Source organism: Vulpes lagopus, chromosome 2, assembly GCF_018345385.1.
Source record: "Vulpes lagopus strain Blue_001 chromosome 2, ASM1834538v1, whole genome shotgun sequence".
NCBI lineage: Eukaryota > Metazoa > Chordata > Mammalia > Carnivora > Canidae > Vulpes > Vulpes lagopus.
In genome coordinates this window covers 173,294,836-173,307,567 of record NC_054825.1, presented here as the reverse complement: position 1 = coordinate 173,307,567, position 12,732 = coordinate 173,294,836, and the positions used below count along the sequence as shown (strand labels likewise).

General features: G+C 57.1%; 1 protein-coding gene across 1 annotated transcript; it reads left to right on the top strand.

Moving 5' to 3' along the window:
* Nucleotides 1–1,779: 1,779 nt before the first annotated feature.
* Nucleotides 1,780–12,440, top strand: LRFN3 (leucine rich repeat and fibronectin type III domain containing 3). Its single transcript, XM_041730023.1, has 3 exons — nucleotides 1,780–2,936; nucleotides 4,284–5,726; nucleotides 7,743–12,440. Exons 2-3 carry the CDS (start codon nucleotides 4,300–4,302, stop codon nucleotides 8,206–8,208), a joined length of 1,893 nt encoding a protein of 630 aa, XP_041585957.1. The 5' UTR covers nucleotides 1,780–2,936; nucleotides 4,284–4,299; the 3' UTR covers nucleotides 8,209–12,440.
* Nucleotides 12,441–12,732: the final 292 nt, after the last annotated feature.

The following is a 12,732-nucleotide window of genomic DNA, read 5'->3' as shown; positions in this document are numbered from 1 at the left end:
AGGCATTCCTCTCTGCTCTTCTGCCTCAGATCTCAGATAGCTCCCAGTACCACCCCCTCCCACCAAAGAGACAGCCATCACCCAAAGGGATAAGAGCTAGTGTATAAATGTGGCTGCAGGGGTGAGAAATTTTGCAGGGCGGGGGAGGAAGGGGAGGAACCATAATTCTGATGTGTTCTACAAGGTTCCTTAATGTTCCCCAGCTGAACTGAGCCCCTGTTGCCCAGGGGGGTAATCTGCTCTTCACCTGAACCATCTGTTAACTTTTTCCTCCCTTGCCTCATTCTCCCCCAATCCCTTGCCCATTTCCTGGAGTCACCCCCAAATCAACCAGTTCCACTGAATTCTAATCCCAATTTGCTCTTGGACTGTCTCTAGGTATTTCTATCTCCCCACCTCCACCACTTCTGTAGTATCTCTGAGCCTTCTGCAGCCTTTTTCTGAGTGTCTGAGTAACCACTATCCACTATGCTGGGCCAGAAGCACTGATGAACTTTGCTAATGATCTGGAAAGGCGTGCCCTAGAGCTGAGTTAATTTTAGCTGCAATTTTTCAATACACATGAGTGGAGGGAGCCAAAAGTCTGTTCTGAAACCTTCAGCAGAGCTAGGGATGCCAGGGTGATGTGCATGTATGTTCCTACACCCAACAAGGTTGCTTTGCTCCTCTACTCAGAAGGAGGGTGGTGTCCCTGGGGATGGTATGTGAACATTGTTTCCCCCAGGGTTAGAGCCATGACCAAAGAGCAAGACTGTGTGTTCCCTTCAGACCAGGGGGTCCCAAAGTTATCGGGTTCCCCATGTTGCTATAACCAAGTTCCCAGGGAAGGCTTGTAGACCACCACCCACATCCTTCTTCCTTCAGTACCATGTGCCGGGAGACATGTGGAACCCTCCACCCTCCCCTCCACTACCCTCTCACAATGGTTAGGACAGGCAGGCCCCACTCCTGATGAGTCCTGTGTTAGTACAGTTCTGTCTGAGTCCTCTGTAGGGCCTCTGGGTCAATCTGTCCAGCCCCCTGCCTCTGTCCCATTTCCTATCTTTTCCAACCCCCATGGGATATCCATCCAGTGCATCTTGAGGTCTAGCTGTAATTCCAGAGGGCACAGGTTCTGGGAGCCAAGTTTTCCCTTGCAGCCAGGGCAAGGAGGCTTGGGAAGGAGCAGAGTCTCCTCTCTGGACTGAAAGATCAGGCCTGTTGCTGCGCGGGGTCCAAGTAAGGAAGCTCCACCTAGGGAAGGACATCCCAGGGAGGTGGTGCTGAGACAGAGGAGCAGGTGACAGGCTTGGGGGCCAGAGGCTCTGGGATGGAAAGCCACATGCAAAGAACTGAACACACACACAAATACACATACCCAGCCTCACAGATGAGTTGCCCCTGTTCAGTCTCTGCCACCCCCAGCCCCCAGCCCACCCGTGTCTCTGTCTCCTTGACTTTCTCTATGTCTCTGTCTTTGTCTCTGTCTTGTCCTTGTCTCTCTCTGGGTTTCCCACCGTCTCTGTGTATTTCCATCTCTCCTTGAATACGTGTCTTTCTCTCTGCGTCTCTCATTCTACTCTTGTCTCTCCATCTAACCCTGCCCATTTTTTGTCTCTCTCTCAATGTGAGTGTCTCCTCGTCTCAGTCTCTGTGTCTCTCTGTATCCAAGGATTTTTTTTCTCTCTCCCAAGCAACGCCAGGGCCGCTCCAAAAGAGGTGGGGCCCGACGCGCGCCTTTGAGGGGGGGTGCCTACACCTTTAAGCGCGGGCACGCGCGGGGCCTGCGCCTTTAAGCGCGGGCGCGCGCGAGGCCCTGGGTTCCCGGCGAGGAGGCCGCGGGAGCGCCCGGACCCGGCCCGCCTGCCCGGCCCCCGCCCGGCCCCCGCCCCGGCCCCGGCGGGGGAGGGGTCTCTGAGCGTGGCCCCTCCCCCCTGCGCCCCCACCTGCGCTGCGGTGCCTCCACCCCGCGTGTCCCAGCCTGTCCGTCTGTCCTCGCCCAGGCCTCGCCCCACCCCGGCCCCCGGGGCTGCCTTGCCACCCCCCCCAACCGCATCCGCCCCCCTCCCTCCCGCCAGTCCCCCGCCGCAGCCCAGGAAGCAAGCCGGGACCACGCCGCCCCAGACCCTGGGCCCGCACCCCGACATCGGGGGCCTGCACCCTGAGATTGGATCCAGAGATCTGGAAACCTGAGCCTGAGACCCTGATCTGGGGCTGGGACCCCCAAGACCTGGAGCCCGAACACCTAGTGTCTGGGGCTGGAATCTCAACATCAGTCTCGGGAACCCCAAGACTTGGAATATGGACCCCCAGATTTGGAGCCTGAACCTCAAGATTTCGCATCTAAAACCCCAAATCTGGAACTGAACTCTGAATGCTGTGCCTGGGACCTTGAAATCTGGGACCAGATTCCCATATCTGTAACTGGAACCCACTAATTGGGACCTGAACCCTGAGATTTAGGCCTCAAATTCCAAGATCTGAACCCTGGCATTCCAAGGGGCCTAAACCTGGGTTTGAGCCTGAAGTCCTTGCTGCAGACCCGAATGCTGAAATTGAGAGCTAGAGACCTCCAAATCTTGACTCGGAACCCCAATATCTGAACCCAGCACCCCAGTATCGGACCCCAGGACTGGGCTTGAGACTCAGACCCTCAGCTCTCCATTTGGCTGTTTAGTATCCCAAGCCCAGAGCTAGGAGACACTGGCTCTGATCAACCCAAACTGGAGCCTGGGTCTCTAGAATTGGACCCTAGAGGCCCTGTATTTAGAGATCTAGGACCCCAAGTAATAAGGTCTAGAGACTCCATGGCCACAGATCTGGGCTGAGACACAACACAGACCCTCTACAGAGGCCTTGGGGACAGAGAAGGCATGACCAGGCCCCCCCTCCAGAGCCCTGACCCCTGACCCCTTGGAGCTTGAGGACTCTGCTCCCTGGGGCGGCTTCCAGCTCAGGTAAGGCTATTGGGGGACCCCCATGGTGGGGAGGGACTTGGGAGGAACTTTGGGGCTGGGGGTGGAGGTAAGTGAGGACGAGGTCCCCCTGGGCACCCGTGGGGTTTGCCCAGGACACAGATATCCCGCCCCCCTCCTCCAAGGGTTTGCCTCCAGCTCCTGCTGTGCTTTACGTACTCTCTGGACATTTATTTGACCAGCACTGCCCCTCTCTGACCTCCTCTTCCCCAGTTGATGGCACCTCCAGGTCTCTGATCTCTCACTCTGTTCCCCAGTTTCTTCCCACCACCTATCTCATCTGACCGTCTCCAGACGCCTCTCCGGGCCACCGCTCTCACTGACCATCTCTGTCACTGACCATCTCTGTTCACCACTCCTGGCTCTGATCACCTTTGCCACTGCCATCCACCACCTCTCTCCCAGGCCACCTCTGTCTGCTGCTTCACTCAGTGACCACCTTTGGCATCTCTGTCCGCCCTACCTGTCTCTGATCATCTTCCACTAGGCCTCTTGCCCTTGCCCACCCCTGACTCTCTCAGCCCTGGCCTGCCTCTGACCATCTTTCCCCATTGCTCTCGGCCCCCTCCCTCTGCCTATCCTAACTGCCAGTCTACGACCATGCGACCATCTCTGACCCTTACTGACCACCTCTCTTCTCTGTCTCTCTTGAGCCCTGGAGTTCTCTAATCATTTCCAGTATCTCTGGCTGCCTTTCCTCCCTCTGATCACCTCTCCTGGCACCCACCATCCTAACAGCTGTCCTCATCTCCAACTGTTTCTGACATGTCCGTCCTTTCCTCCTCTATCTGACTACCTCTCTGGCTTTTGACCATCTCTGACCATCTCTCTCTTGGATCTGACCATCCCTGACCATGTCCCCTCCTCTGTCCACCTCTCATCTTCTGGACCACCTCTGACCACCTCCCTTCTCTGGTCATGTTTGACGACTTCTAATCATTCCCACCACACTGACCGCCTCTTCTCTCTGGCCGTCTTTCACCGTGTCTTTGACCACGTTTAAAGCCCTCTGGCTTCCCTTCTGCCCACTGATCAACCCTCCCAGGTCCTCTGTCTCTGACCATCTCTAATTACCTCCTTTCCTCTGACTGTCTTTGTTCATTTCTGCTCCCTCTGTCCCTCCACGACACCTCCCTCTGAGTCTTTGACCATCTCCTCTGCTTTTTGATCCTTCTGACCACTCCCACTCCTCTGCCTGACCATCTTTGACTCAACTGTTTTGCTCTCAGGCCACCGTGACCTTCCCTCCTGGCCTTGAGCCACCCTCATGCCCTGTGGCACCCCTCTTCTGGCCTCCGCCTGCCCTAATGCCTCCCTTCTTCCCTGTAGGCCGCCCCCGCCCGCAATGGCCGTCCTCCCACTGCTCCTGTGCCTGCTGCCGCTGGCCCCTGCCTCGTCCCCGTCCCAGCCAGCCACAGCCAGCCCGTGTCCCCGCCGCTGCCGCTGCCAGACGCAGTCGCTGCCCCTAAGTGTGCTGTGCCCGGGGGCCGGCCTTCTGTTCGTGCCCCCGTCGCTGGACCGCCGGGCAGCCGAGCTGCGCCTGGCGGACAACTTCATCGCGGCCGTGCGCCGCCGCGACCTGGCCAACATGACCGGCCTGCTGCATCTGAGCCTGTCGCGAAACACCATCCGCCACGTGGCAGCCGGCGCCTTTGCTGACCTGCGCGCCCTGCGCGCCCTGCACCTCGATGGAAACCGGCTGACCTCGCTGGGCGAGGGTCAGCTGCGCGGCCTGGTCAACTTGCGCCACCTCATCCTGAGCAACAACCAGCTGGCGGCCCTGGCGGCCGGTGCCCTGGACGACTGCGCCGAGACGCTCGAGGATCTCGACCTGTCCTACAACAACCTGGAGCAGCTGCCCTGGGAGGCCTTGGGCCGCCTGGGCAACGTCAACACGTTGGGCCTCGACCACAACCTGCTGGCCTCCGTGCCGGCCGGCGCCTTTTCCCGCCTGCACAAGTTGGCACGGCTGGACATGACCTCCAATCGCCTGACCACCATCCCGCCCGACCCGCTCTTCTCCCGCCTGCCGCTGCTGGCCAGGCCCCGCGGCTCCCCCGCCTCGGCGCTGGTGCTGGCCTTTGGCGGGAACCCCCTCCACTGCAACTGCGAGCTGGTGTGGCTGCGGCGGCTGGCCCGGGAGGACGACCTGGAGGCCTGCGCCTCCCCGCCGGCTCTGGGTGGCCGCTACTTCTGGGCTGTGGGTGAGGAGGAGTTCGTGTGCGAGCCCCCTGTGGTGACTCACCGCTCGCCGCCGCTGGCGGTGCCTGCGGGCCGGCCAGCTGCCCTGCGCTGCCGGGCCGTGGGGGACCCCGAGCCCCGCGTGCGCTGGGTGTCACCCCAGGGCCGGCTGGTGGGCAATTCGAGCCGTGCTCGTGCCTTCCCTAACGGGACGCTGGAGCTGCTGGTCACCGAGCCGGGCGATGGTGGCATTTTCACTTGCATTGCGGCCAATGCTGCTGGCGAGGCCACCGCTGCTGTTGAGTTGACTGTGGGTCCCCCCCCACCTCCCCAGCTAGCCAACAGCACCAGTTGTGACCCCCCGCGGGACGGGGATCCTGATGCCCTCACCCCGCCCTCTGCCGCCTCAGCCTCCGCCTCCGCCTCCTCCAAGGCAGCTGACACTGGGCCCCCTCCCGACCGTGGTGTCCAGGTGACTGAGCACGGGGCCACCGCTGCTCTTGTCCAGTGGCCGGATCAGCGGCCTATCCCAGGCATCCGCATGTACCAGATCCAGTACAACAGCTCAGCCGACGACATCCTCGTCTACAGGTGCAGGGTCCAGGCAGCGGGCAGCATGGGTGGCAGACTGAGTTGGAGGGAGGGTTGAAGATACATCTTGTTGACACCCCAGGCTGCAACACAGCTGAGAAAGGAAGCGGAAAGGTACAAAGGAAATCAGACAGCAAAAGTAAAAGAAATCTGGCAGTAGTGATAAAAAGAAATAAGGCAGCACAAGTAAATAGTAGCAGATATAAAAAAGTAATCAGTCCAGAAGAGTAAAAAGCTAATCAGGGGGAGGGGGAGCCAGGTTGGAGGCAAACTGAATATAAAGGTAAAGAGGAACCAGGTGTTTCCAGAGGCTAGGACTAGATGTAAGCTAAGTTGCGGGAAGGAAAGGAGATCAAACGGGAAGGTAGAGAGTTCATGGGGAAAATGAAATGAGGGGGCCGTGCTGCAAAGGAATTCAGACCAGAGGTTGGAAGGAAAATGAGGGAGGAAGCTGAACAGAGATCAGGCTTCGAGTTTGTAAACTGCTCCACATGTTTAGAGTTCTAATATGGTGACGTCTCAATTTTTGATATTCTAAGTCAAATTATACCTAGGAACATTGAATTTGCCCACCCACTGTTAGTGATTCCCTTCTCTATTTAATTGTTGCAAACAATAGAAGAAAATCTGGGGCTTATACACTCTGAGAGCTGGTCAATACTTCTTCTGCCCCCGAGCTGGAGAGCATGTGGAACATCTGCTGTGTCTGGCCACATGTGGTCAGTAGTGGTGGCTCTGACCCAGATGCTGCTGACATTTCTCACCCAAGTCTAACCTTGCATGGATGGCTGTGGATTGTTTGCTCTTGTCACTGCCAGGCGAGGCCGGGGGTGCAGTCCCCGAGGCCTGGCTGCAGAGGACTGGGCCTCCCAACACCTGGGCTGTACACCCTATAAATCCAGTACCTGGGTCCCCTTTCCTTCTTGAGGGGCCCACACCTTAAGAGATTATCAGTTGATTTCCTTTTTCAGTCCTGGAAATCTAGCAAGCTTATTCTGTTGCCTTTTTCAGATGGCAGTGCTCCCTGGAGGGGGAGTAGGCTCCATGGAGGGCCCACACCTGAAAATCCCACAAAGCCTGCCCACATTACCTGGCAGGGGATGAGACAAATGCTCTCCTAGGTAGCCACCCTCTCAGAGACAGTCACAGAGTTCCCTGTAACTCCCTCATTAAAGCAGTTTAGGAATAAGATAGATTATAAAACAAGTTAAATCTCCAGCAGGGTGCTCTGCTGCAAGAGAAAATAAAGTGGAATGGGTGCTAGGGATAAAAGGAAATGGGAAAGGTAAGGATAAATAAAAACCAGGCAACAGAGATAAAAAAAAAAAAAAGGAATCGGGAATCAGAGCTGGAAGAAATAAGGCAACAGGGAGAAAAATCAGCTGTGATGGCTGAGGAGCATCAGTTTCATGAGAGCAGAATCAGCTGAGGGCTCACTGGCTGTAGATACAGTAGCGATAATAAGGTGATGGGGCTGGGGGGACATTCACTGGCAGGGGAGAAGGAAGGCAGGCAGCAGCCGTGTGGGGGTTCAGGCGGTCCGGGGAGGGAATGCTAGCTGTACACTTGAGGATAAGGGGGCAGCTGGAAAAGGGAAATCAGGCCCCAACTGAAGGAGAGGCGGGCCTGGGAACTGGGGAAGGTGGGCAGGGGCCTAGCGGGAGACCTGGAGGTGGTATTGGAGGGAAAGTTGCACCTCAGGGAAGTGGGGCAGAGAGGCTGCGGTGAAACTGGCGGCAGAGATGCGGTGGGCAGCGGCCCTGGAGGGAACCTGGGCACTGGGCACCGGGGGATTGAGTGGCAGGCGCCGGGATGCTAAGACGACCGGCCCATGGGTTATCGGTTCTCGCAAGAGGCTGACCAGGGAATTTGGGGCAGCGGTGGGCAGGAGCTCAGGGGCGAAGGGCGGGCTGGGGGGAAACCTGCCAACCAGCGAGGGGGCGGGGAGGTGGGGGCAGAGGGCAGGGTGCGGCCTGGGCAGCCGGAGACCTGACCGCCGCCTGCCTGTCCCCGCAGGATGATTCCCGCCGACAGCCGCTCCTTCTTGTTGTCGGACCTGGCGTCGGGCCGCACCTACGATCTGTGCGTGCTAGCGGTGTACGAGGACGGCGCCACCGGGCTGACGGCCACGCGGCCCGTGGGCTGTGCCCGCTTCTCCACCGAGCCGGCGCTGCGGCCCTGCGGGGCCCCGCACGCACCCTTCCTGGGCGGCACCATGATCATCGCCCTTGGCGGAGTCATCGTGGCCTCGGTACTGGTCTTCATCTTCGTGCTGCTCATGCGCTACAAGGTGCACGGCGGCCAGCCCCCAGGCAAGGCCAAGGCACCTGCACCTGTCAGCAGCGTTTGTTCGCAGACCAACGGCGCCCTGGGCCCCACGCCGGCGCCGCCCGCCCCTGAGCCCGCTGGGCCCAGGGCCCACACCGTGGTCCAGCTGGACTGTGAGCCCTGGAGGCCCAGCCACGAACCCACGGGACCCTAGCCTCGGGCCCACCTCCACGGCCCTTCTGGCCCCAGGGGTGGGAGGACCCAGGTGCCCCGTGGGACCTGGCCTCAGACTCACCAAATCGCTCACGGTTTTTAAAACTCTGATGGGGAGGGTGTCGGGGGCACCGGGGCACAACAAGAAAGTCCTATTTTTCTAAGCTTGGGCCTGGGCCCTTGCCCTTGTCTCTGTCTGTGGGGGCTGGGGAGGGATCGTGCAGGGGTCTGGAGTTGGGAAGGCCTCCTCTGGGGAGAGACCCCCACTCTGTTCTGTCTGAAGTTCCTGGGATGAGGCTGAGGATGGTCATCCATTCAGTCAACAGAATGCCAAGAGCGTGCCTTCTGGGTGTGCCCTGTGCTGGGTGACTCAGATGGCCCCAAGCCCTGCTCAGACAGTGAAAGTTCATTTTGATCGGAGATGTGGTGATGAGGGAAGCCTCGGAGGTTGTGGAAGCCCAGGAAAGGTGCCTGACTCAGCCTAGGGTGTGGTCAGGGAGGCTTCCTGGAGGAAGGATGAGATCTGAGCATGACATCAGAAGGAAATAATTGGGCAAAGAGCAAAGGGAAAGCTGTTCCAGGCAGAGGACCCAGCACAAGCAAGAACTTAGTAAATGCCAGACGCTGGGGGTCCGGTGGTAGAGGTAAGGCAGGAGGGGCAAGCAGGGTCCAGGAGCTCCAGGCTGAGGAGCTCAGACTCTGGCCTGATGATAGTACTGGGGAGCCATGGAGGGTTCTATGCAGGGGAGGGCCAGGAATGGGCTTTAGGAAGATCTCTCTAGCTATCGTGAAGAGGATGGACCAGAGGGGAAAACTGAAGCTAGGAGCCTGAGGGAAGCCAAGGTAGGTAAGGACAAGGACAAGGCAGGACCGGGCCACGGCTTGGGGAAAGGTGAGAGAGGTGAGTAGGGGGTAGGTGAGAGAGGAAGCTGAATGGATGAGTTATGGAGCTGAAGGGCTGTGGGGGAGGAAGGTATCCAGAGTGAGGCCCAGGGCTCTGGCCAGGGGTGGGGACTGTGGAACCATCTGATGCAGGACCAGGAAGGAGATACAGGTTAGGGAAGATGCTGAGGGCAATGGGGGACTTGGTGAATGGTGGTGGGCAGAGGATGTCCAGGAGGTGGTAGCCAGGAGGCAGGCCTCAGGACCCTGGTCTATGAAGAAAAGAAGGCTATTATCAGCAGAGATGGGGAATGAGGCCAATGGGGTGATGAGACAGCTTCTGGGACTTTCCATGTTTAAGGGACAGGCAAAGAAAAACCTGACAGACTAAATAGGAACAGCAGATGGAGGGACAGAGTGAAGCAAACCAGTCAGGTCAAACCCAAGTGACTATTGTGTTTAATGTATCAGGCCATGGTGACCTCCTCAGTGAGAGTGGTGTTAGGGGATTGGTTGGGTAGGTGCCAGATTCAGCCAATTTGAGAGTAGGAGCTAAGAAAGTGTAAGTAGGGAGCATAGACCCTGTGATTCTGTGGGTCTAGGCCTGGTTTTGGTTAATCTGGACCAATCAGCACTACATCTCTACAAGGCTGGTCCTCACTCTGTCTTGGACCGCCTTAGATCCCCCTCAGACACCAGACCTGGAGGTTTGGAAGACCAAACTCTGGGCCTTGGTAACACTGGGGCTCACTGGAGATCCAGGAATGGGATAGGCAGTAAGAAGAATAGTGTTCTCTGACCCTAGGCCTCCTCTGGCGGTGGGTCCAGGGACAGAGAAGATGGGGATGGGGGAGATGGGCTTAAGTCCTGTGAGGGTTCTCTGGAGTGATGCTGGTGTGAGGGGCATGGTGAAGAGGGCCCAAGACTAGACTGGCCATTCTCAAGACCTGGTGCACATGACCTTGTCCTCATGGGATAACATCCGAGATTCTGCAACAGTTTTCTTGGTGGGTTGTAGGCTTTGAAAATGATCTTCCACCAGCTATAGGAACAATCTGAGTCCCAGGGACCTGGCCTGACTCCAGAGTCCTCCACAAGCATAATGAGGTCCTTCTTGTTTGTTACCCTTGGTGGCTGAGGTCAGGTGAAGCCATCAGGGTGAGGGAGGCGTCTTGGCAAAAGGATAGGCGCCCTAGGGAGTGGGAAGATTGGAGATCTGGTGCCAATTTCAAAATGCCAATTGCTGCCACAAGGCGGAGACAGAGCGCACCATTCCTTAACCCTTATTTTTCAATTTGAACAATTTATTGTGTGCCTATTTGTGCAGCATGCTGGGAATTCAATACTGAGCAAATACAGGCACAGGTCCTGGCCTCACACATCTCACCATTTGGTGGGGAGACAAATGTTGAATAATCACACAAGCCAGTATAAAGCATCTGTGGCGAAGGCTGTTGTGGGGATGGAGCATGTAGGAGAGATACATGGAACTGGGAGACCCTATAACCAGGAGACCTGACCCGGGAACTGGCGTTGAGAGAGGCTTCCTGGAGGAAGTGACATCTCAGCTGAGCTGTAAAGGATGCTCAGGTTGGAGTTAACTGCACTGGGGGGAGGGGAGGTGGAAAGGGCATCCCGTGCAAATGGAACAATGTGTAGAAGTTTAGGGACTGGGAGATGCATGGTGAGTGAAAGGGCTAGAAGAGGGGTGCTGAGATGGGGTGAGGGAAGGATGCAGTGTTGAGGCTGGAAAGGGGGCAGATGATACACGACCCTGTGGGCTGCTGGGATTTTATTATAAGTGGCATGAGAAGCCACTGGAGGTTCTGAACAGTGAGGAGAATAGTGCTCCCTCCTCTTCAGGAAGCTCCAGTGGTCGGGTTGGTCTGTTTGCACGTGGGGGACGAAAGTGAGGAAGGGAGACCAGGGAAGGGGCTACTGCAATGGTCCAAGCAAAACACTGACCCCAAATGAGGTTGGGACCTGAAGTGGATGGGCTGGAGAGAGATTTGAGACTACCTCACCAGAGGCCTCTGTCCCCTATACAGAGGAGGACAGGGTGGACCACATCCAATGATCTGGCTCTCAGGCAAGATTGCAGAGACTGGAAAGAAGAGCTGTGGGACGCCCCTGGTGTCTGATATCCAAGGATCCATCCATTAGATGAGGAAACAACCGTCTCTGTAAGAACTTTTTCCAGGTTCAAGTACGGGCAGATAGTGGATGTTGGTTCTGCAAGGCAGAGACTGCGGCTGATTGGGGGGAATGTGGACACAGGAAATGCAGGCCTGGAAGGGGGACACGCTAATTATATGTGTGGAAACAAGGAGTGTGGGAGGGGATACATGCGGGCAGGCTAGTTCCTCTAGCGTGGCCCCCTTGGCCTCCCCAACAGGGCGCCTGGATCATCCCTCACCCCCATGCAGGAACCATACTCCTATGGACATATGATCACATGTATCTAGAATTTAAAGTTAAAATCCGGCCCTGCCCAACGGAGTCCACCAATTTCCTGAGCCCCGGGAACGCTACTGCTCCTTCCACGGTCCCTCCCCTGTGTGGCTTTGAGAATGCCTTTGCACATTTTTGAGACCAGGTTTTCTGGAACCAAAGTTCCAGGCTACTGGAGCGTTTTCTCGAAGTAACCATAGTCCTGATACCAGGATGCTCCCCTGTCTGCACGTTGCCACATCCCACCTATGTGTCTGGGTGTGGCTAATCTGCCCCGGGGCCTGAGTGTCTCGGTGTCTGTGATCCCTTCCTTACAAGGCCTCAGCTAATGCCAAGGCTTCACAGCTCGTTTCCGTGGGCACATATGTGGGAGAGTCTGATAAAGGGGTCCTCCGGAAAGGGTTGCTTCTCTTCTGGGTTGAACCCGAACATGGCCTCTGCCTCTGATTCCTCCCTGGTGCCTGTGCCCTTTCACGCTTCCCAAAAGCAAGGACGGGTGTCAGTGCGTGGCGTTCCCCTGACTTGTACAGAGCGACGCTGGGAACACATCGGTGACCAACCCAGCCCCAGACCCCACGTTCACAGAGCTCCAGTCCAGTGGAGGAAATACATGCTCACCAAACAATGACACCCCAAAGTGGAGATGGCTGGGATAAGGGAAGCACAGGCAAGACTGATAAGGGGCTGTCTATGTGCAAGGGATTCTGGGAGCCCAGACTGGGCTCCTTACAGAGCCTGGCTTGGGAGGTGGGGTGAGTCCGTGATTTCCTGAATGCAGGGCCAGCTTCATGGCAGTGTGACCTGTACAGTCGCACAGCACCTCACATTAAGAAAGGCCCTGCGCTTGGTTGAATGCCCTGCTGTCGCCATCGTGAAATTCTTAATAATTTTTGAACAAAGGACTCCACGTGTTCATTTTGCACTGTGCCCTGCATACTTCAGGGATGTACAGAAAGAGCCAGAGGAAGAGTCTTCCAAGGACAGAGAACATTGTGTGCCAAACACAAGAAAGGAAGAGAGGATCGTACCCTTGAAGAGCTGACCGCAGTTCTGTGTAGCTGGAGCACAGAGAGGAAGGAGGGGGTGAGTGAGGGGTGGGCTCAAGAAGTTGCTGGATGCCAGCTGCTGAGCTGTCGGCTCACGAGTTGGGACTCTATTCCAGAGGCACTGGGGAGCCATGGTGGAGGGACAG